Source organism: Bos indicus, chromosome 29 (genome assembly GCF_029378745.1).
Source record: "Bos indicus isolate NIAB-ARS_2022 breed Sahiwal x Tharparkar chromosome 29, NIAB-ARS_B.indTharparkar_mat_pri_1.0, whole genome shotgun sequence".
Classification (NCBI taxonomy): domain Eukaryota; kingdom Metazoa; phylum Chordata; class Mammalia; order Artiodactyla; family Bovidae; genus Bos; species Bos indicus.
The window spans coordinates 40,620,973-40,644,432 of record NC_091788.1 but is presented as its reverse complement, the minus strand read 5'-3'; the positions used below and the strand labels follow the sequence as shown (position 1 = coordinate 40,644,432).

The 23,460-nt window shown below is 60.6% G+C and overlaps 1 protein-coding gene across 2 annotated transcripts in view; it reads right to left on the bottom strand.

The window, feature by feature from the left end:
• Positions 1 to 447: 447 nt before the first annotated feature.
• The window catches only part of DAGLA (diacylglycerol lipase alpha), a 66,501-nt gene continuing 43,488 nt past the window's right edge, over positions 448 to 23,460 (bottom strand). For both annotated transcript variants that reach the window (XM_019955113.2, XM_070782950.1), the window contains exons 6-20: positions 22,796 to 22,883; positions 20,686 to 20,820; positions 20,062 to 20,139; positions 18,126 to 18,250; positions 12,071 to 12,224; positions 11,453 to 11,536; positions 11,254 to 11,331; positions 10,678 to 10,758; positions 9,491 to 9,633; positions 8,865 to 8,933; positions 8,449 to 8,521; positions 7,076 to 7,272; positions 6,236 to 6,365; positions 5,521 to 5,708; positions 448 to 3,913 (exon numbers count right to left, since the gene is read on the bottom strand). In XM_019955113.2, coding sequence (XP_019810672.2) covers positions 2,959 to 3,913; positions 5,521 to 5,708; positions 6,236 to 6,365; positions 7,076 to 7,272; positions 8,449 to 8,521; positions 8,865 to 8,933; positions 9,491 to 9,633; positions 10,678 to 10,758; positions 11,254 to 11,331; positions 11,453 to 11,536; positions 12,071 to 12,224; positions 18,126 to 18,250; positions 20,062 to 20,139; positions 20,686 to 20,820; positions 22,796 to 22,883 — 2,578 coding nt within the window. In that variant the 3' untranslated portion in view covers positions 448 to 2,958. The remainder of the gene's footprint in view (positions 3,914 to 5,520; positions 5,709 to 6,235; positions 6,366 to 7,075; positions 7,273 to 8,448; positions 8,522 to 8,864; positions 8,934 to 9,490; positions 9,634 to 10,677; positions 10,759 to 11,253; positions 11,332 to 11,452; positions 11,537 to 12,070; positions 12,225 to 18,125; positions 18,251 to 20,061; positions 20,140 to 20,685; positions 20,821 to 22,795; positions 22,884 to 23,460) is intronic.

Here is a 23,460-nt window from a genome sequence, read left to right as displayed (position 1 = left end):
GGCCCCTGCATTCCAGTGCTACCCCGATCGGGAGTTTCAGTGCTCTCACCAACCAGCCACCTCCTACCCTTGGCTTCCAGCAGTCAGGGTCGGGGGAAGGGCAGGCATTGTCAGACCTGCCTGGTTCCCCATCCTCTCTGGTCTTGGGCCGTTTCCTTACCCTCTCTGGGTCCCAGACTCCTCAGGGGAAAGAAAGGGCCCTAATGAGGTCAGACAGATCCCCTGGCACATGTCTGACACAGGCAGGGCCCAACAAGGAGCTGCCCCCATTCAAACAGGGCTTCAAGGGTTTTCTGGTCTCTCACTGCAAGTCCAAGGGTGGTCCTGGACCAGGGCACTGACAGTGGTGACAGCTGACCTCGGTTGGCGGGTACTCTCCTGCCACTCTGCCACTGAGATCCACCCCCACCCAACCTGCGGGGAAGAGAGGTCACTCCAGGCAGCCAGTGTGCTTCTACATCCAGTTTATACACAGCTCTATACAATATACAGAAACCTTTATATACAGATATATTTATAGAATAGGCTATATTAATTTGTCTCTTTTTTACAGCAATATTAGTTTGGATCTTTCATACATTAGGTACAAAAAAAGTCATGGGAGGATGGCACGAACAGTGCATGAGTGTCTGTGGGGCCCAGCTCTCACTATGATTGCATATGGAGGTCGCCCAGGCCCCTGGGAGGACGGGCCGGTGCCGTCCAGGAGACCTTGTGCTGCGGGTCTGGGGGACAGAGTGGGGGTCGGTCTGAGCCGAGCTGGGCTGAGGGGGGTGGCTCAGACCCCCCCGAGTGTGGTGCGTGGAGGAAGGGAGACACACGCAGCAGGCCCATCCTCCAGGGGCGAGGTGGGGAGGGGTGGGCTGACCCGGGGGCGTCCAGGGCTGAGTCCGAGCCTGCCCCAGCCCCAAGCCTGCAACCCTGTGCGGCTGCAGCCTTGGGGGTGGGGAGCCTGTCCCTGATGGCTCAGTCCTGGGCATGGGTGGGCACCACGCCCCCTCAGAAGTCCCAGGCCCACCCTGGTGGAGGAGGAATTAAAAGGCCAGATGCCAAGCCCCCCTGCTATTGGCTAGGGTGCTAGTTGGAACTTTACTCTGATTTATGATTTGTCTTTTTTTTTTTTTTTAAACTCTAAGAGCCACTGATTCCATCTTGCTTCTGTGCAGGGTGGGGGTGGGGGGGGGCAGTCAGCAGGGGCAGGAGATTGATGGTGGGTGAAGGAGACTGATGAGGGTGGGAGTCACAGAGGGTAAGGGAGGCCCAGCTCCCAGGTCTCTGTCCCCACGTGGCAGGGTGGGCAGGGGTCCCAGATACCAGTGATCATGAGATGGGGGTCTTGGTGAGGGAAGCCCTAGGCGACCCAGGGAGGCCGTGGGTGGGCCCAGAGTAGGGGGGACCATGCCTCCGAGGAGATGAAGGCACAAGCAGGCGGTCAACACCTCGGCACATGCCTGTCTTCCAAACCAGGGGTTGGAGTGGCCGGCGAGACGAGAGGGATGATGTGTCAGAAGCTAAGCTCGTCCTGTGGCCCCTGCTGCATGGCGCCTCTCGTGTTCGCTGCCTGTTGTTTCGGCAGGCCAGGGTGGGGGGCAGCAGGCAGGGCGGGGAGGGTGGGGAGGGCGCCCCAGCCACCCCTGACCCTGTCCTCAGGGACGGCGCACACTCATGCACATGCACACACACGCCCCCACCCCAGCATGCACCACCCCCCTGCTGGGCCTCCAGGGATAGGCAGGGTCTCCACCCCATCCCCCATGCTTCCCCAACCTAGCAGGGAAGGAGCCCCTCCAGTGGAGGCTGTGCAGGCCTCAGGCTAAGCCCCTGGCCCTCCCAGGTCTCTAGCCAGGTCCCACAATACCCTACTCTTGGCCCCACTTCCTGACAACAGGACATGGCAGGTGGGAGAGGAGAGAGCCCAGCTCCCAGGAGAGAGCCCAGGGCGAGGGGCAAGGAGTGGGAGCTGCGGGGAGCGGAGGCTTGTTTGGTTTCAGATCCCAGGGCCTGGGGTGCCGAGGCCTGGGGGAGGTGATTAAAAGGGGTGGGGGGTTGGTGGGGCCTTCCTTCTGCCCAGGGCACTGGCTCTGCAGCCAGGGCTTGTCATACCTGTGCCCTCCACCCTTTGAGTGGCCAGGATCCTGGGGGTAGAAGGCAGACCAGGAAGGAACGGGCAGGCGGGGCAGGCAGGCCTGGGTACCCGGGACCCATCAACAGAGGGATCACCATGAGGGACATCAAGCAGAGATGGATGGGCCACCTCCAGGCCCCATGGCTGCCTTAGGCCCTGTGGAGGCTGGCCCCTGCCTGCTTAAAAAGGGGCAGCTGAACACGTGATTGCAAGGGCGAGGGGGGCTTGTAAGCCCAGGACACATCCTGAGCCCAGCCCAGCAGCTTCTGTAAACATACACGGCACTGCGGTCCACCTTGCGGGGGGTGGTTTACCCCCATGGGGCTGGCCAGCAGGCACCAGATCTCAGGGTGGCCAGGGCAGATGCCAGCCTGGACCACAGATGAGAATATGTGGGGAGGGGGCCGCTCTCCATCTCGGCCCTGGGAGAGCAGCCAGAGGGCAGTGATGGGGAGTCAGCATACTCATGGCCTGTCCCAGAATAGGGGGTGCCAGGATGCCCCTGTTGGAGGGCAGTCAGGCTGGGAGGGCAGAGTGCGGCCCTGGCCCCCGCTTTGGCAGGCTGTCCCTGCAGCCTCCTCCCTGCTCCACGGCCCTCCCTGTCATTCCCTATCTGGAGGGCCCAGATCCCAGCTGCCTTGGCTCTGGGGGGGTCCTAAGCTGAGGTAGGGAGGCGGACCCCCCAGCTCAGCAGCAGTGCTCAACGCCTGAGGCGACACTGGCCTGGGAGGGGCCTCTCCCCAAAGCTGCCCGGCCCGAGAGGCAGCCACCAGGAGCCCGAAGGAGCCACCTGCTCTGCCCGGGCCACGGTCGGTAGCCACTCCTGGGTGCTGCTAGCGTGCCGAGATGACCAGGTCGTCCTGCTTGGTGGGGCTGGCCCCACGGCCAGCCGGGGTAGAAGTCCGGACCTTGTCCACTGCCAGGCACTCCTGGCTGCTGAGGCCCGTGGGAGTCAGGTCCATGAGCTCGCCCGAGGAGCTGAGTGGGAAGGAGGGTGACAGCGAGATGCCCGAGGAGGGGTCGGCTGAGCCAGCGAAGAGCCGTGGGGGCTTGGGCACCAGATTGGGCTCGAACTGGGCTCGGAGCAGGATCTCCTGCTGGCTGGGGGACTTGGGGCCCTCCGCGTAGTCGCTGGTGGGGCTCTCCGGCACCACCATGCAGTAGAGGTCCTGGAAGGAACTGCTCTTGCTGTCCAAGTTGAAGAGGCTGTCGATGAACTCGGCGAACTCCAGCACCTGCGGGCTGGGTGAGTCCCCCAGGCGCCCCTCCTGCAGCGCCAGCTCTCCGCTGCGGGGGGCTGCCCCTCCGCCCCCTTCCTCCGGCTCCTCATTGGCCGCCGCGCTGGGGGGCCGCTCGGGGGTGACGCCCCCACTGCCCAGGGCGGCCTCCAGGGGCTGCGTGTCCTGCGAGTGCTTGGACAGGCTGTCGGCTGCCAGCAGCTCGGTGCGCGAACTCAGGGATGGGTTCTCCTCGGGGATGGCCGGGTCGATGTAGAAGAGGTGGCCCTCGTCGCGCTCCAGCACGGCGTGGAGGCTAGGCGAGCCGCGGATGCTGCGGAAGCCGGAGGAACGGCGCGAGTCGAAGCTGTACAGAGACTCCGTGTCCGACAGACTCTCCATGGTGGCCAGCGGCGCCCGCCGCGCCTGCAGCTCAGCTGCCAGCCGCTCCTGGGTAGACAGCAGCAGCAGCTCTACCGGGTCCTGGCGGGCAGCTGAGGCCGCGGCCACTGGGGAGAGCAGCCGCCCCTCGGAGAAGCCCTCCAGGCTCATCTCAGATTGGGACTTGCTCCTGCAGGGGGGTGCAGGGAAGGGTGAGACTCAGAGGGGCGGGGAGACCCACCCCCAGCTCCTCTGGCTGGAGGGAACTTGGGGAGGGGAGGAGGGGAAGGTAGTTGAACGGTCTGGGGACAGGGAACCCTCATTTTTAAAACCAGCTCAGGAGACCCCAAGATAGAAGACAGGAGGGTGGATGCAGGGCCGAGCAGGGCAGCGGTGGTGGTGGAGGGGCACTGGTACCGGTCTCATTGTGCCGACCAGGAGACTGAGGCCCAGAGAGACTGGCTGCCCCGGGGCCCTGGAGGCAGAGGTGAAGGAGAGGGAAGGAAGGAGGGAAGGCAGGGAGGGAGGCGGCACAGCTGAGAGCCGCATCCACCGGGTCCAGCGCCCTCCGAGCCAGCACCCAGAGGGGGTCCCTTCCGAGCTGCTGTCACTTCCTTCCTCACCCTGGGGTCCCTCCTACCTCTCCCAGGGGGTGTAGCCCTTTGCTGGATGGGGCCCTGGAGCCCCGGGCTCCGCACACCGGCCTGCAGGGAGTGACTGAAGGACCAGGGATGGGGAGGCAGCGGCTACTGTGGCTGCACAGACACTGGCTCCCGCATCTGGTCAGCAGCAGGGACAGAGGTCCAGGTGTGCCCACCAAGGGCCGGGAAGCCGCCAGCACCCTTCTCAACAGCCTTGGAGCCAGATTTGTCACCTGGACCCAGGACCTGGGAAGGAAGGGTCCCAGAGAGGAAGGAGGAGCCCCATCCGCCTCAAGAGCTACTGCCTCAGAGCCCCCAAAGAGTGTGCATGAAAGCGGGGTGTGTGTGCACACCTCTGTTTCTGTGTGCAGCATGCATACCAGGCAGTTGCATATCAGCCGGTCCAGGTATCTGAGTGGCTGGGTCTGGGCATAGTGCATCCCTCATTTACATGCATGGCTGCCTGTGCAAGTGTAGCCCTGTGTACATAGAAGTGTGTTGGCTGTCTTGATGTGTCCTGTATGTAAGTCTGTCTGTATGCAGCTTTGTACACTCAGAGCTACTATCTGTGAACACAAGTATATACAAATGTAAGTTTTAATACATGATGCAAAGAGCAGACTCACTGAAAAAGACCCTGATGCTGGGAAAGATCGAAGGCAGGAGGAGAAGGGGACGACAGAAGATGAGATGGTGGGATGGCATCACTGACTCAATGGACATGAGTTTGAGCAAACTCCAGGAGGTGGGAAAGGACAGGGAAGTCTGGCATGCTCCAGTCCAGGGAGTCACAAAGAGTCGGACACGACTGAGTGACTGAACAACAACAAATGTGTGTGTTTCTGTGTAAGTGCACGGGTGTCCACCTGTTTGGGTCTAAATGGCCAATGAGTGAATCTGTGTTTGTGACCAGGGGTGAATGCATCCCTAGACACCCACTGGCTCATGTGGGCTTCAGTGGTGGCAGGCTGAGGGGCAGTAGGGGGCAGAGCAGGAGCGACCCCAAACAGGGGGCAATCCTTCCTATGCACACGGACAGAGCTGTGTGAACATACGAGGGCCCAGGGTGTGTATACAAAGGTCCACAAGCATTCACGCTCTGAAGGCACACTTGGGGCCCCTGCACGCACTCTCTGGGGTGGGGGACAGCACTGACCTGATGCTGCTGTTTCGGTGGTCTGCAGCGGGCAGCTCCAGGGCCAGGCCAGCAGGCACGGGTGGCCCCGTGGGCAGCGGCTGCTGCTGGAAGATGAGCTCGGGGGTTAGGTCCACCTCTGTGGGGCTCACCATGACCTTTGCAGCGGACAGCAGGGCAGTCTTCCCCTTGTTGTAGTTCTCCAGCACCTGGGGATGGGACGGAGAAGCAGGCAGTGGCTGAGGGGTGACAATCACGTGTGGACGCAGGGTGGCAGGCCAGGCCTCTCAGGCCCAACAGACCTTCATGGGGTCAGCTGGGCCCACTCTCCTTCCTACCAGTTCCCCGCTCCTCCAGGAAGGCCAGGGACGGGTCCTGTGATGTAGCTTCACCCCACAAATGGGCCAGATTGGAGCATCCCTGTGGTCGGCCGTTCCATGGCCGGGAGATGGCCAAGGCAGCCCCTGCTTGGCTGTGTACCCACCCAGCGCCAGGTGGCTTCGGGGTTTCTGAGCCCAGCCTGCTTCAGGGACAGGTCCTCACGGATCTTCTAGACCCTCCCACCCCAGGACCACACGGTGGTGTAGACAGAGCCGGGTGTGCGGGCCAGGACACGAAGGAGCTCCCTGGCCCACTGGGTGTCCAGGGAGTGCACGCTTCTGAGTGTTGTCGCCCCCTTGTGTGTGATGTGGGGACCGACCCGGCTAGCGTGGGGTGGGGGTGGGCCGCAGCTCACCTTGTTGAGCCCCTCCATGACCACGTAGGGGAGGTGCTCGTGCAGCATGGCCGGCGAGATGATCACCTCGTTGAAGGCCTTGTTGTCGCCCCAGATGGCGAAGTACGTGGGCTCCTCCTGCTCGCAGCAGCTGAGGGGTACAGGGGCCAGAGGGAAGCAGGGGGCGCGGGGGGCAGCCTGGCCTTGGCCCCCAGGCCCCTGGCCCTGCTCTCGGCCCTGGGTGGATTTGGAGACCCCTTGCCTGGCTGGGCCAGCCGGGCTGTGTCCCTGGGCTCCTCGCTCCCCACCCGCGCCAGTAACGTCTTTGCCAAACGGAGCCAGAGAGGCTGACCTGGGGCTTCAGTCCTGACCCTCACAGAGTCTTTGATCAGTTGTGGTCTCAGCCATTCCTGCTCCACCCCTGGGGCAGGGTCCCAGCTCACAGCCCAGCCCTCTGAGAGAGTGGAGTGGGGGGAGCGAGGTGGGAGAAGTCTCTCTGATGCCCCCCTTCCTCTTCTCTCTCCTGCCCCCACCAGCTGACTGCCAGCTGATCCCAGCAGTGACGCCAACTGACAGCTGAGGTGTGGGCCAGCCAGGGCATTTGCTTTTAAATGGATGCAAGTGGGGAGAGCTGTCCTGGGGGAACACCAGGGAAGAGCTGATGCTGGGGGCATGGGCTGGCCGGTCATTCCATGTCCAGGGCCCAAGGCTGGGGCAGCCCCATGGTGGGGGCCCTGGCCCATCACTGCCCAGCCTTTGCCCCCTGCCCTGAGGGTGACCGAGTGAAGGTCGGCCCATCCCCTGCCCCCCTGCCCCGGCCGCTGCCGCCTCCCAGTGGCCTGGGTCACAGGCAGCACCTACCAGCACTGCTCCGCTGGGTGATTGTGGACCACGTGGATGATGCGGCCAGGGGGGTAGAGGGGAGTGCTGGCTGACAGGGCGATGGTCAGGTCGCTGGGATGAGTCCAGAGCCGCGTGCTGGCCAGGGTGGTCACCTCCACCTCCTCGGGCAGCTCTGACTTGGGGATGCATTTGGTGGCCCCCACAATGATTCGCCACTGTGGGGACAAGGGGAGAGGCAGGGTCAAGGCTGAGCAGCGCCGGCCAGCTGGGGAAGTGCTCAGAAGGAGGGTTTACAGGTGACGGGGGAGCTGGGAGGGGGCAGGGGAAGGGCAGCGCCCACTGAAGAGGCAGAGGCTAGAGTGCTTGGTGGCCACGATGGCCAAAAGGTGCCAGGGACAGCTGGCATGGGATGGCTGAATTTTGGGGCTGCAAGACCAGTCAACCCCTTGTGGAGCGACGGGAAACAGGCCCAGCGAAGGAAGGGGACTTGCTCTAAGCTGTAAGTCAGAGGCAGAACAGACCCTGAAGCTCAGGCCAGCTGCACCCACTCGGCCAGGTCAGCGTCGGGTCCCCCACACTGCCTCCTGGGCCAGACGAGTGCCTGGGAGGGGCAGTTCCACATCCTGGAAGCAGGCTCCTCCTAAGGCTCTGCTGCCTGCCCACCCTAGCACCTGGGACCTGGCCTAGCGCCCTGCCTGCCAAGAGGGTCCTGGGCACCAAGGCTGGGCTGAGAAGGTGAGTGGAGTGAGGGCCTGCCTGCCTGCCCTGGGGTGCCTGGCCACAGCCTGCCCACCTTTGGCTTAGCACATTGAATGCCAGCTTGCTACAGGAGAAGCCCGCAGTTTCCTGCCCTACACGGGCCTGAGTGGGGGTTAGGAAGGGCTGGCCCTCTCCTCTCAGCTGCAGGCAAAAGCAGAACTCACCGCCCCCAGGTGCCCTCTGCGGGTGAACTCCAGCCTCCCTGAGCCTGGGGGATCGCGGTGGGCTTTGGAGGAGGACTTCTGGTCACACGGGACCACTAAACCTCGGGACTGCTTTGGCCTGACTGTATAGGTGGCTCTGGGCCCAGGGGCTAGGACTCAGGAGTCCTCAGCTCCAGTCCTGACTGTGTTACAACTGGCTTTGTGAGCAAAAGCGAGCCCCTTGCCCACTGTGGGGCTCAGTTTCCGCATCTGCACAAGGACAGGCAGGGGGCAGCTGGGGGCAGCTGAGGGCAGCGTGGAGATGCTGAGAGTCTATGAGCCTGAGGTCCCCAAGACACCAATCACACCCCAGTCTGGCCTCCCGCAGCGGGGGCCTCCTGTGCTTTGTGCTGAGAGGGGGTGGCCAGGAGGAGGTCAGGGAGACTAGAGCCCTGGGTGCCCAGGCAGGAGAGAGGGGAGCAAGCTCACTTTGGGCTTGGTGCTTCGCTGCAGGACATCCAGGAGCTGTCTGCGGAAGCCTTCCAGCTGGGAGAGGCCAATCCTGGGGGAGGGAGCAAGACAGAACATCAGCCAGGGCTGGCCAGGGATGGGGAGGTGGGGGTGAGGGGCAGCTGCAGCCCCAGGATCAAGGAGACCTGTCCATCAGGGTCACGGGGCGGGTGGAGGAGGGCCTGCAGCTCAGCAGGGCCCAGCCAGGAAGTGGGCCCAGGAAGGGAGCGGAGTAGGCTGGGCCCACCTTGTCCTCTCACCCTGGACACGAGTGGCGGGGGTTCTGGGGTCCCTCGAAGAGGTGGGAATCTCAATGAGAAAGACGGGCCACCTGGGTGAGGGCCTGAGGGGGAGGACAGCCCAGACCAGGCCGGTGGAGAGAGGGACTGACTTGCCTGGGAACAAGGTCTTTGCCCAGAACCACAGCAGTCACAAACTCCTTGGAGTACTCCATGGCGTCCTCGCTGCAAGGGAAGCCAAGGGGGCGCTAAGGCAGGGGAGGGGTGCAGTGTGTTCCCCGGGGTGGGGGGGGGTCTGCTCCAGCATTCCTGAGCCAGTTTCTTGACTTGAGACCCTCAGGGGGGAGACTTCCCTGATGGTCCAGTGGCTAGGGCTCCACGCTCCCAAGGCAGGGGGGCCTGGGTTCGATCCCTGGTCAGGGAACTAGATCCGACATGCGGCAACTAAAAGATCTCGCAGGCCGCAAGGAAGAGCAAAGACCTCCAGTGCCACAGCTAAGACCTGGCACAGCCAAATAGAGAAATTAAAAAAAAAGACCCCCGTGGGGAGTAGGGCTGGGGTCCCTGCCCCGCCTACTCTGTCAGCAAGGCTTTGCTGGGGCTGGATCCCAGGGTGGGCCTGGCATTTGACAGAGTGCCCGCTTCCACGCTGCAGGCCATCCCCAGGTTCCCTGATGACCGGATACCAGCCTGCCCAGTGTAGCCCCCGGCCCAAGCCAGCACCCCCCACCGCCCACCCTTGGCCCCACCAGCCCCAGCCAAGCGCCCCCTGGACCGCTTACCTCAGCAGGCCCCCAGGGGGGGAGTAGGCAAAGCACTTGAGGGTTGGGTACTGGGGTCTCAGGAGGAAGGAGAGGATGGCGGCGGTGCCCGCGCCCAGGGAGTGGCCGACCACAATCAGGCCGTAGTGTTTGGTTCCGCGGCCCTGGGGGCGGAGAGCAGCCCTGAGAGCCCTGCCCTGCTGCCTGCCAAGCTGACCCCAGGGAGGCAGAGGGCGCTTCCCAGAGTGCTGGGATCACGTCTGTGCTGTGTTGGGCAGAGGAAGAGCCAAGCTAGACACCCATGGAGCAACTTCTTAGAGAGACTATTTAACAAACTCCTACTCATCCTTCAAAACCTTGCACAGAGGAGAAGCCTTCTCCTTGGAGAAGCCCTTCCTGATTTTCCAGGAGAGGCTAACTCCCTCCAAGACATTGCGTCTGTACATGGGATTGATGCTGTCGTTCAGTCAGTTAAGCTGTGTCTGACTCTTTGCAACCCCATGGACTGTAGCCCACCAGGTTCCTCTATCCATGGGGTTTCCTAGGCAAGAATACTGGAGTGGGTAGCCATTTCCTTCTCCAGGGGATCTTCCTGACCCAGGGATTGAACCTGGGTTCATTGGCAGGTGGATCCTTTACCGCTGAGCCACCAGGGAAGCCTGCACTTGGGACAGACCTTTGTATGAGTGATTATGCTCTATTATGGCCATGTGGTCACCTGCTCCCATCCCCGGGCTCCAACAGCTGCACCAGGTCTCCTGAGCCCAGGGACGGCTTGGCTTTGGGAAGGACAATTGGGAGCCCCTCGGGAGCTGCCTGCCTGCACAGGGAGGGGTGGGCAGTGGGCTGGGCTCAGGTCAACCCAACCACAGCAGTGCCCCTTCTATCTGCTCTGCAATCACATGCTGTGTTCTTGCTGCTCAGCATCTCAGAAGCCGGGGACCTGAGCCACCTTTGTGCCTCGGGTGCCTGGCACCATAATGCGGGTGGGGCCGAGCAGAGGTGTCCAAGAGGAGCTGGTACCAAAGAAGAAAGGGCCAGAGCGGGTGGGAGGGACTGAGCAGCGAGGAGAGGGATGAAGCCTGCGATGGAAGGACAGTGTCCGAGTCCGGCTTGTAGGGGTGGGGTGGGGAGGGCGCCATCATTCACCCATTCTGTCCCCAGCCTGTCGCCTTGCGGGAGGGCTTGCGGCATGAAAAACCCCTCACCAGGTCTCGCCCGAAGGCCTGGGACAGGACCATCTCCTGCTCCAGCTTCTTCTTGATATACTCGGCCGAGAGGACCATCCCCTGGGTGAGGAGGAACAGAGATGGGTGTCACTATCATGGGGAGGCACGGGGGCCCGTCAGGGACCAGTGAGACCAGTGATGGGAAGCTCAGCAACCCTGTCCTGCCCGCGTCCCCCTTGGGTCCTCAGGACAACCTGGCGGGGGGCTGGGGGTGCTGGTGGATACTTGGTCACATCATTCCCATTTCACAGATGAGAAAACTGAGGCCCAGAGGGATTGTGGGTCTAAGAGGAACCAGTGAGATCCCCTCTCCGTTGCCTCCTTGAGCTCTCTCTTGTGGGACAAGGTCTGGGCTGCACAGGGCTGTGGGGGTCCTGGCAGGTGGCGGGCAGTGGACCTTCCAGACTGATCCACACGCTCTGACCATCTCTCTCTTGGTGAGAGGAGTGACTCCGGAGGAGCCCCTGCCCCAACCACGGGCCAGATGTGCCTGCTGGCAGCAGAGCGGAGAAACCTGGGGGCCACTGGGGGCCCACGAGAGCGGGTGGGGGGTACCTTGTGTCCCAGCCAGGTGCCGTGGTGTCCCTCCACGGGGAGGCGCTCGGCGTCACCGGTCAGGTCTGTCAGGGCGTCCTGGGGGGCAGGGAGGACAGTGAGGCATGGGACTGAGAACAGGGAGAAGGAGGTGGGCTTCTTCTTCACAGTCCCGGGGCTGTGAGGGGCCGGGGCCGGGCGGGGCCGCTGGGCGGCGTACCTTGGGGGACAGGGTTCCCCGGATACTGATCACCACCTTCTTCTTGTCGTGGTCCACCGCCACGTAGAAGGGGGTTTCATAGACCTGGCAGAAGGGCAACTCGTGAGCCTCAGTGGCCCTGTGCTGGGGCCGGACGCGGGGCAGTGACAGGAGCAGGTCCCCTTCGGGGCCCGAGACTCTGGCTCCACCGGCCCCTGAGCCCCTGAGGCCTGGGGTCACAGTAGGTCCCTCCCAGCCCAGCACCCAGCCTGCCCTGCCCTCCCAACTCCGCTGACTCAGGCGCCCTGAGTACCACGTCCTGCCTGCCCGGTCCGAGAGGCTGCCCTCTCCCCTCCCCAGTGCCTCTCCATGTCCCTCAATTCCTTCCCCCAAAGGCTGGAGCCAGGAAGACCCAACAGCAGGTGCAGGGCTGGGGTCCACGTCCTAGCTCCAGAGTGGGCACAGGCCAGGATGTGGGGAGAAGGAGGCGGCCCAGCTCTGGTTTGCCCACCTAGGGGAGCCATGCCAGCCAGGCCGAGGGCTCCTGCCACCGAGGGGGCCCCCGCCCTGCCTGCCCCCTGCAGCTTGCGCAGGACCCAGGCTGTGGGGAGGCTGCGCACCAGCCCGCCGGACCCTCACCGCGTCGTGGCAGGACGTGTAGACGATGTCCACCGCGGTCATGTTCTCGTCCAGGAAGTGGCGTCGAATGGCGATGGCGTTGCAGCCGCAGCAGTTGTCTTCCTCGATGGTGACTCCGGGGGCGAAGCGGGGCCGGGCGGGGCACAAGCAGCACCTGGGCGGGTGGCAGAGGGCTCAGAGCCTGGGCCCCTGATGGAGCCACGGTCTCCCCCATCCTCTGGGGAACCTGTTCTTGCAGCCAGCCCCACGCCTTCTCTGAAAGCCTCTCTTGCAAAGCTCTCCAGCCCATTCCCCCGTCCTCGCCTTATTCGGCCTCTTGACAACACGTGACCCGGGGGTCTCTCCCGCCCCCTTTTACTCTCTCCATTCGGCGGGAGGCACCCCCTCTCCTGGACTGCTTCTCCTCACCCGTGTCTTCTCACTGAGACCAGAGGTCAGCCCCGGACCTCCTCTTCTTTCTAATGACATGAGCTCCTGAGGCCTCACCCACTCTTGGGCTTTAAATACCACCTGAGTGCTAAAAAGCCCCCCAAAACTGCTCGCATTCAACCGCCTATGAAAACCCTCCTCCCAGATGTCCCCCAGGATTGCAGTCCTCTCAGCCCCAGATCCCAAGGGCCTAGCCCCCTGTGCTTCAACAGTCCCCCACACCCACCCCTGAGCGTTCAGCCCACACTTAGAGCCAGCAGGTCCTCAACCCACCTCATATCCCATATCATCAGTCAGCACATCCATCAGCTGTGCCTTCAAATTCACATCTAGATGCCAAATGCTTTCCGTTTCTTGCCTCCCACCCCGCCGCCCTGCTCCACGCCACCTTATCCCTGCCTCCCTGCCTCAGAGTGTCACAGGGGCTCCTGAATGGTCCTTCTCACTCACAGCCGCCCCTTACGTTCTCAGCCAGTGACCTTTTATGATAAAAGATGAGGCGGCATCGCTGTGGCTCAGTGGTAAAGAATCTGCCTGCCAATGCAGGAGACATGGGTTCGATCCCTGGTCTGGGAAGATTCCGCATGCCTTGGACCAACTAAGCCCATGAGCCGCAACTACTGAGCCTGTGCTCTAGAGCCCGGGAATTGCAACTATCGAGCCCACCCTCTGCAACAAGAGAAGCCACTGCAGTAAGAAGCCTGCATACGGCAAGGAAGAGTAGCCCCCACTCTCCACAGCTACAGAAAAGCCCGTGCAGCAACTAAAACCCAGCACAGCCAAAATAAATAAATAAAATTATTTTTTAAAAAAGATATAAGATGAGCCACATCACTGCACTCAACACCTTCCAATGCTGTCCTTCCTGCCCAGTGTAAACACCAGAGTCCGAGCAAGCACCAAGGGCCCAGCTCCATCTGGCTCCGTTCTCTGGCCTGTTGCCTCCCATTCCTCTTGGAGGCACTGGGGATACATTCCTGCCTCAGCATCTCTGCACTGCTGTTCCCTCTGCCTGGAACATTCTCCTCCTGGATACTGTGTGGCTGGATCCCTCACTTCTTGAGGCCTCTGTGCAGTTTATACTGCTTTGAGATCTTCTTGGGGCCACCTCATATGACAGCTAGCCCCTGCCCAGTGTTCCCCAGTTTGACCACACAGTCAGCTCAATTTTTCTCCAAAATACTCCTGTGCTCCAAAGCGCTGCATTTCATGTCTGTGCCTCCCCAGCACCAAAAACACAGTTGTTGCTCAGTTGTTCAGTCGTGTCTGACTCTTTTCGAGCCCATGAACTACAGCACACCAGGCTTCCCTGTCCTTCACAATCTCTCGGAGTTTGCTCAAACTCATGTCCATTGAGCCGATGATACCATCCAACCATCTCATCCTCTGTTGCCCCTTTCTCCTCCTACCCTCCTCAGTCTTTCCCAGCATCAGAGTGTTTTCCAATGAGTCGGCTCTTCACACCAGGTGGCCAAAGTATCGGAGCTTCAGCTTCAGCAGCATTCCTTCCAATGAATATACAGAGCTGATTTCCTTTAGGAGTGACTAGTTTGATCTCCTTGCAATCCATGGGACTCTCAAGAATCTTCTCCAACACCACAGTTCAAAAGCATCAGTTCTTCGGCACTCAGCCTTCTTTATGGTTGAACTCTCACATCCATACGTGACCACCGGAAAAACCATAGTCAAAGCTATGGACCTTTGTCTGCAAAGTGATATCTCTGCTTTGTACTACTCTTCCTAGGTTTGTATAGCTCTTTTTCTAAGGAGCAATTGCCTTTTAATTTCATGGCTGCAGTCACAGTCCGTAGTGATTTTGGAGCCAAAGAAAATAAAGTTTGTCACTATTTCCATTTTTCCCCCATCTATTTGCCATGAAGTGATGGAACCAGATGCCATGATCTTAGTTTTTTGAATGTTGAGTTTTAAGCCAGCTTTTCCACCCTCCTCTTTAACCTTCAACAATAGGCCCTTTAGTTCCTCTTTGCTTTGTGCCATAAGGGTGGTATCATTTGCATATCTGAGGTTACTGATATTTCTCCTGGCAATCTTGATTCCAGCTTGCACTTCACCCAGCCCGGCATTTTGCATGATGTACTCAGCATATAAGTTAAATAAACAGGGTGACAATACATAGCCTTGACATACTCCTTTCCAAATCTGGAACCAGTCCATTGTTCCATGTCCGGTTCTAACTGTTGCTTCTTGACCTGCATACAGGTTTCTTAGGAGGCAGGTAGGGTGGTCTGGTATTCACATCTCTTGAAGAATTTTCCACAGATTATCCACATAATCAAAGGCTTTAGTGTAGTCAATGAAGCAGAAGTAAATTTTTGGGGGGATTCTCTTGCTTTTTCTATGATCCAGAAGATGTTGGCAATTTGATCTCTGGTTCCTCTGCCCTTTCAAATCTAGCTTGTACATCTGGAATTTCTCAGTTTACACACTGTTGAAGCCCAGTTTGAATGTTTTTGAGCATTACCTTGGTAGCATGTGAAATAAATGCAATAGTGGGATAGTTTGAACATTCTTTGGCATTGCCCAAAACACAGTAGGCTCCCCCAAAATGAATGGGTGAGCTGCTGAGCAGGGCACCCAGCCTGGGTGCAGTTACCCCTTGTGCCACCAGAGGGAGCTAGTGCCCAACATATGGGGCTCAGGGACCCAGAAAGCATGTGACCCAAATCTGCCTGCTTTCCTATTGCTGTTCAGTCGCTCAGTTGTGTCTGACTCTTTGTGACCCCATGGACTGCAGCATGCCAGGCTTCCCTGTCCTTCACCATCTCCTGGAACTTGCTCAAACTCATGTCCATCAAGTTGGTGATGCCATCCAACCATCTCATCCTCTGTCGTCCACTTCTCCTGCCTTCAATCCTGCCCAGCGTCAAGGTCTTCTCTAATGAGTTGGCTCTTTGTATCAGGTGGCCAAAGTATTGGAGCTTCAGCATCAGTCCTTCCACTGAATAGTCAGGGTTGATTTCCTTTAGGATTGACTGGTTTGATCTCCTTGCAGTCCAAGGGACTCTCCAGAGTCTTCTCCAACACCACAGTTCAAAAGCATCAATTCTTCAGTGCTCAACCTTTTTTATGGTCCAACGCTCACATCCACACAAGACTACTGGAAAAACCATAGCTTTGACTAGATGGACCTTTGTTGGCAAAGTAACGTCTCTACTTTTTAATATGCTGTCTAGGTTTGTCATAGCTTTTCTTCCAAGAAGCAAGTGTTTTTGATGTCATGGCTGCAGCCACCGTCTGCTTTCCTGATTTGATGGCTAAGATTTTACTAAGAATCCTAGATTTAGGTGATACGGAGAGGTCTGTCTTTTCTGCAGCAGCCCCTGAGGGACTGATGCAGACCTCCCAATGGAAAGAGGCCTCCATGGGAAAACCCAGGGTCAAGCCACGTCTTGGAAGCGACTGGGCCTGGGGTGGGCAACCACCTCCATTTACTCCGTGAGACCCCTCCCCTCTCCCCTGCCACTGCTGGCCCAAGTGGACACAGCTCTAGGTCTGTGGGCCAGGCTCTCGTTTTCAGGCAGCTATCAGCCCTCTCCAACTTCAGCCTGGCCCTCCAGCACCGAGCATGTGACGGCCACAGCGTGGCCTGGGGAGACAGAGACCCTGGCTGGAATCCTTGCTCTGGTGGCCCTTCCTGACTGCGATGCCCTGGGGGGACAGGCGCCAATAGCTACTTCACAAGGTTGGGGTGAGATCAGAGGCCCAAGATGCAGAAAGAGCCTGGCACACGGTACGCACCAGAGAGGGCAGCCCCCGAGTCAGTGATCTGGGGGCCTGGGGAACCACAAGAGCGGCAGGGCCAGCAGCCTGGGAGGGAAGGGCCCATGGCACCTTTGAGGCCAGCACTCCCGCCTAGAGGAGGCTGGGTGCTGAGGGGCTCAGAGGCCGTGGGAGCCCTGAGCAGTTGCTTGGCCTTTGTCAGGGCCTCTCCTGCCCACAGGAGACCAACCACCACACGTCCAGGGCAGGGCTGGGGCTGAATGGGGGTGTCCCCAGGGTTGGGGGGTGCATACGCAGGCCTGGCTTGCCATGCTCTGCATGGTTTGGGAAAACCACTCCAGATGACAGGCCTCGGCCTGAGGCAGGTGGGTAGTCCTTCATCTAGCCCGTGCTGGGAACCTGGGCTGCTGCGGACAGGCTGGGCTCGGAGAAGGGAGCCTGACCCTCTGGGCTGTAGGCTGGGAGTTCAGGCCCGCCTCTTCTCCACCTTCCAGCACTCGGCTCTTCTCAGCAGGGACCCAGCTGGGCCCTCCCGGGTCTGAGGTCTTTCTGCTGCCTCTTCTGGCAGCTCTGACAAGCTGATATGAATGCAGCCTTGCCCCTGTTGGCAGAGCTCCTCAGATGCCCAGACCGCCAGGGACACCGCCCCCCCCGCCACCCCCGTCCCGGATCCTGCCCCAGCAGGAGAGGCCTGCCTGTGCAAATGACGTCCCTGCCCTGCCAGTGAGTAATGGAGCAGGGCTGTGGGAGCCCAGGTCTCAGGACCCCTGGAGCCGGGCTCATTCCGAGGACCTCTCAGTGGCCACAGGGGCTCCAAGGATGCTGTCTGTGGGCTGGCAGAGACAGGGAGGGGCGTGGGGTACCCTGGTCGGCTCTATCAGTCACTGGGGGATGGTGACGATGACCCAGAGAGCCCCCCGGCTTTCTGGGGAAAGGACACTGAAGGAGGGGGTGGCTGCCATGGGCCCTGAGGGAAGGGGTGTGGTGGACAGAAGCTGCCCGCCCAACATGCCAGCCTGTCTGAAACAGGGAACCTCGGCAACCATCCTCCTTCTGTCAGGCTTGGGCAGAAGGTGGAGATGCCAGAGAAGGGGAGGGGCCCTCACGGAGCTGAGCCCTCCTCTGGCCCACTTAGGAAGGCAGAGTCCACTCCGGCCGCCCCCCGCAGTTGGCCGAGGGCGGCACCCAGCTGAGGTCTTGCCAATTCCTTGTGAAGAGGATTGGAGCCGTTCACAAAGGGCCTTCTTGCTGCCTTTCCAGAGGCTTCTTTGGATTGGGCCTCTACCCAGAAAGGCCTTTCTTCCAGAAAGGCAGAGCACAGGAGGGAAGTTGGGGGAAGGGAGGGTGTGGGCAGAGGGGAGTGGTCAAGAGGGGTGGGGAGGGAGATGGGGGGTAGGGGGAAGGAAGTGGCATGCCAGCCAGATGCTGGGTTCATTTCAGCCTCTCAGAACAGCTCCAGGAGGTATGTGTTTCAATCCCCATTTCACAGATAAGCAAACTGAGGCTTGCAGAGGTGTGCTGACTTGCCTGACTCTGAAAGTGACAAAGTATGGGTTCAACCCACAAAGTGTGATTCCAAAACCCCAGCCAGGATAACACAGAACCAGAAAGGTCCTGGCCCAGAGATGGTGCAGAGGAGCAGCATGCCTGACTCTGAAAGTGACAAAGTATGGGTTCAAACCCACAAAGTGTGATTCCAAAACCCCAGCCAGGATAACGCAGAACCAAAAAGGTCCTGGCCCAGAGATGGTGCAGAGGAGCAGCAGCATGGGCTGCAGCGGGCACGGTGGCAGGCCCTGCCCCACCATGGGCTGGCGCGGCATTGTGACCTCAGCCCTTCTGCACTCGCCATAGGCGGGGATCCAGGAGGGGCCGGGGTACTCACGAGCAGGACCGGGCCAGCTGGCAGAGGCCGCAGGCGGGTTTCCGCATCAGGTACATGGGCCAGCCATAGGCAGCCAGGGCAAAGAGCATGTAATAGCAGACTTCCTTATAGCGGAGCATCTCGTGCTGGAAGAGAAGAGGCAGAGGAGGGTCACTTCCTGCCCTTCCTGCCTGTAGCCTCGGCGCCCACGGGCTCCCCTCCATAGAGGCGATGGAGGTGGGAGCTGCCCTCCCCACAGGCTGCAGACCACGGCTACCCCCACCCTGCGTGGAGGAGGGAACGTGCCTCCAGATGATAATTCCATTTCCCTAATTATCTGCGTGCAACCAGGGCACGAAACCTCCCGAGACCTGTCCTGTTGCTCCAATCTCAGAATTAATGATTTGGGGACAGAAAAACACTCAGAGCACTGGATCGATTTCCTTGCCGGTTTCCCAAGAAGGGAAGAGAGGGGGAGGTGAGCGCCACAATCACCCACCTTGGCCATCAGTCCCCGGGAAGGGCAATTGAACCCCGAGAGGCCTGGACCCTCCCCTCTGGAGCAGGATGCCCAGGCCAGGAGCAGCAGGGCCGGCCCTGGAGATGCAGACACGCTGGGGGCCAGACCAATCATCCCCGCCCTGCTCCGCACTCAGGGAGACCCTGGCTTGACTCAAGGGCGTCTGGGGCAGTTGGGATCGTTCTGAGAAAGGCGCCGGTTTGAAAGCCGGTGTCTGAGGCCGGTGGCTTCTGTTATCAGCCAGTCTGCCCAGGGAGGCAGGCAGGAGGCACACGTGTCTCAAGGAAGCCGCTTCTCCCCAGTCCCGGGCGCCCCAGGCGCTGGGGGACTCCTGCACTTAGAGGGAATTAGTCACCTTGTAAAAGTTAAAGACGGTGATTAGTCATCTCGTGAAGTGAAATAAGCAGCACCTTAATCAGGGCCCAGAGGGGTGGAACCATCCCGGGGCCGCTTGGTCTGCTCTTCAGGAAGGCGCAGGAGGAGGAAATTAACCTCTGGCTCATGCCGGAGGGCGGGGCGCTAGCACCTGGGGGCTCGGAGGCTCCACCCCCGCCCCGCTCCTCCGCAGGGGAGAGCGAGCCTGGCGGGCATCCCCGAGGGAGGCGGGGACGGGCACCCGGGGGGCCTGCTATGGATGGGCTGTTTGGAGAAGGGATGCAAACGCCCGCCCGCTTTGCAGAGTGGGGTGGGGCCGGCGGGGGACCGCGGTGGTGGCGCGATGGAGAACCGGCGTTTCCAGGGGAGTCAGATGTGAAGGCCGAATCCTTTCTAACCAGCTGTCCTGACGGGCACCAGTGTTCACTCATCCCCTCCCCACCAGGGCTCTGGGTGGAAGGCAGGCCCAGCACCGCTTCTGCTGCAGGAATAGTCTCAGTGGGGTCAGGGACTCACTCAAGGTCACAGCCCCCGGTGGGGAGCCGCACATTAAATCTGTTTGCTCCCAGCACAGGGTCTGCTCTCTGGCTGCAGTTCCAGCCCTGGGTGAGGGGCTTCCCTAGCCTACGACCAGCCCTTCCTTCACTGGGACACACAACGCCAGATTTTCTACTAAAGGCGCTTAAGAAGAGCTCCTGCTACTCAAAAAAAAACCTTGGAAACCAAGTGCTACGTCTTGCTGCCTTTTATAACAATAACAACCATGGCAAGAATAACAGCAGCTCAGCTCCTGGAAGTACTTGACAATCTCAGGAGGCCAGGGCCAAACATTCTGAGCTCAGTGGAGCCAATTCAAGGGGTTTGCCTGTAGAACCAAAGCAATGTGGAGGGGGCAGGTCAGAGTGTGTTTGGGAGGAAGGGGGCTGCTTGGAGAACTGAGGCGGGACCCAGAGCGGAGCAGGTGCAGCCAGCGCCTCAAGGGCCGCGGGCAGGTGGTCTGCTCGGGTAAGCCCAGCAGAGGGAGAGAGGGACCAGCGCGCGCTGGGGGTGGTCCTGACTCACCGAGTTCTTGAGGTCGAGGTACTTGGTGTTTCTGGTCACCGGCATGCCAGACAGGAAGGCCAGGATGTCGTTGTTGGCCTGGAAGACAGGCACGTGAGGGTGGCTGCCCCGGGCCCAGCCGCACGGCCGAGAAAGGGGTCCAGGCCCTGGCTCTGCACTCTGTCTGCCTCCCAAGGCCCTGAGAGCCCAAAGAGGTGTGTGGTTTCTAGCTCTTCCACGACCTGGCCCACTTTCCAAATCCGAGGTCTCCTCATATTTCCAGTTGTTTCCCTTCCACCCAAACCATCCATGCCGGGCGAGGGAGCCGGCCCAGGCCAGGAGCAAACATAATTTATATGATATGCACAGAGACCCCAGTTAGGACTGGCGAGTTGCAGGGGGGCAGGTGATGAGGCAAGCGCGGATGCCCAAGCACAGAGCTGGGTGGGTCATGGGGCCCCTGTGATTAGATGGTAGATGGGTGGAGACAGCCTCTGGGCCCTGCAGAGGGAAGCAGCTCTAGCAGGGGCCCTGGGTGGCTAGCTGAGGGTGAGCTGGGGAAGGGAGGGGAGTGTGGAACCCGGGGGCGGCAGGGACGGCCTCAGTGGAGGGCAGTGTGGGGACGTGACCCGCGCGTGGGCTCACCTCGTCCAGCACGGCATTGCGCTTGGCCCGCTGCCGCTGCCGGAGCAGCACCAGGCCGGCGATGATGTCCGACGGCACAATGTCCAGGTCTCGGAAAAACTCGGCAAAGAGGTAGGCGATTTCCGAGTAGGCATCCTACATGGTCCAGGGAGGCGGCGGGGGGCGGTGGCAGGGAGCAGGAGAGAGGACAGAGGCCGGGCGTGAATGTCCGGGGATGGGCGTCCGCAGGGACCCTTCTCCGGCCCTGCTCCCCCACCCCCCCTCCTGTCCTTGGCACTCCTTTGGCACTCAGGCACTGGCCTGACACCCCCGAGCCATTTCCTGCTCCAGGACTAGGAACCAAGGCCTGCAGGCTCGGCCTGTTTCTCCTTCCGCCCTTCTCTCCAGCAGAGGAGCCAAATGAGCTCCTGGCTGCTTTTTTCCCATGCTGTTTCTTCCCACCTCCCTCCAGCTGTGACCCTGAATGGCCCCGCTAAAGGCCCTTTGGAGCCCAGGATCTCAGGCCCCCTCCCATTTCTGCCCACAACTGGAGGCTCAGGGACCCCCACCATGTGTCTGGAGAAGGGGTGTGTGATGCAGGGCCCCTGGCCCCCAGCTGCCCTGCAAGCTCTGTCCTCAGGACACCCGTGCTTGGGGCCGGGGGTTGGGAGGAGGTCGTGCGGACAGAGGCAACCCTGCCAGCCCTGTGCAGAGTCCTCTCTGCCTCCCGACAAGTGGAAGCCTGGAACCTCTTCCCTAACCTGTCAGGAGAGGCTGTGGTGGGAACAGACTCATGGCAACCGGCTTTCTCCTGCTGGGTTTCGCCCCTGAGTATCCGGCACTTGTGAGAGAAGAAAAATCAAGGGCTGCAAACTCAAGCGCCTAATGCAAGGGCCGAATCTAGAAATACTGAACTCGACACAAACGCCCCCGATTTTTAAATCCTGGCATCCAGTGCAAATGTTTGAGCAACATAGTGTGAGCTGATCAAAACTCTGGGCGGGACCTGACCTGACCTGACCTGATCACCATCAGTGTCTGGTGGGACCCAGCTTCTGGGGAACCCCCTGCCTTTTCCCAGTCCAACACCAGCCCCTAATCTGCCTGCCAGGAGGGGTGGATGTGCCCTGGATGAGACCCCCGCAGAGAGCCCCGTGGGGGTGCTTCCCACCCACCAGGGAACCTCCGGGGGTGGGAGGGGCTTTCTTACACTTGATTACTCACTCTATGGCTCAGCAGGGGCTGCGGGTGGGTAGGAGCCACTGGAGGCTTTTCCGGTGGCTTCCATGGAGGGCACTGGCTGTCTGGCTCAGGCAGGAGTGGTCTCCTGACCTCACTGGCTCTGCCACTACCTAGCTGTGGGACGCTGAGCAAGTCACTCCACCTCTCTGGGCCTCAGTTGCCTGATCTGCAAAATGAGGGGTGGGGCTAGATGATCCCTAAGGACCCTGCCAGCACTGGAGGGGGCGGGGCTCCACGGAGGGCTCCCCAGGGCCCTGCCTCCCCTCCCCCACCCAGGGGCCACCCACTGCTGACCCACCTTCCTTCTGCAGCGCCCTAGTGGGTGCGGAGGGCTGACGGTGCCTGGCCAGGGCCGCACTGACCGCACGGCAGCTGATCTTACAGAAGGACTTGCAGCTGGTTGTGGTTTAGTCTGGCGACCCCATGGACTGTACCCCACCAGGCTCCCCTGTCCATGGGATTCTCCAGGCAAGAATACTGGAGTGGGTTGCCATACCCGCCTCAGGGGATCTTCCCAACCCAGGGATCGAACCCATGTCCCCTGCATTGGCAGGCAGATTCTTTACTGATGAGCCACCAGGGAAGCCCTTGCAGCTGGTGAGATGCTGCTGGCTTTTCTTTGTCTTCAGGTCGCCCTGATACTTGAGTACCTCTTCTCCTAGACTCATCTCTAAGTTCCAAGGGGGTCAATAAAAGGTCTTCCCATTTTTCTGTCCCCTGACAAAGGAAGGGAAGGGCTGTTTCACATGCAGGAGGGAGTCGGGTGGTGAATGACAACAGGTCCTCTGAGGAGCAGGCTGTCACCTCCTGTCCTGCTCAAAGCCCGGCCCCGCCCCACCCGGCAGAGCCAAGGACCCGAGCCCCAGGGCGGCGACTTCCCAGTACTTACTGACTGGGAGTCCTTCGTCCGAGTGCAGCAGAGGAACACTTTGAGCCGGCGTGACCAGCTGGTGGCCTGACCCTCTTCTAAGCGGTGCCTGCAGTGGGGGAGAGTTGGTATGTGTGAGGTCAGAGGGCTGGACCAGAAGAGCTGGGCCCAGACATTACAGAAACAGGGCAGCCTGTTCTCAGGGCCCTGGCAAAGGGCTCCCCGGCAGGAGGGTCTGGGGGGACAACAGGCCTGGGCCGGATCAAAGCCACGGGGCCAGCGAGCTGTCAGCCTGCAGGGCTCTCCCTGAGGGGCTCCTGCTGGCCGAGGCCGGGGCCTGTGCTTCCAGCTTCTGACACAAGGACGCCAGCACACCCGGGGGCTTCGGAGCTGGGAGCCCGAACTGGGGCTGCCCTGAAGCCCACGCCAAAGGCTCCAACCAAGGGCCCTGGGAGCTGGCGGCAGAGTGCTGGGCCTCCCTGCCGATTTATTCCACATTGGGAGCAGACCTGCTGGCCAGACCTGTTCCCCTCTCAGAAAGAACTTCTCTCATCTCTGTACTTGGGGAAGCTTAAGGGGCTGAATGAGGTTCAGCATGCTGCAGCGCCTTAGATCCGTTATATTACAGGGGAGAGGGCCCTGCCCTTCATCTGCATGGCTGGCTCCTCTCCATTCCCCCACCTCCA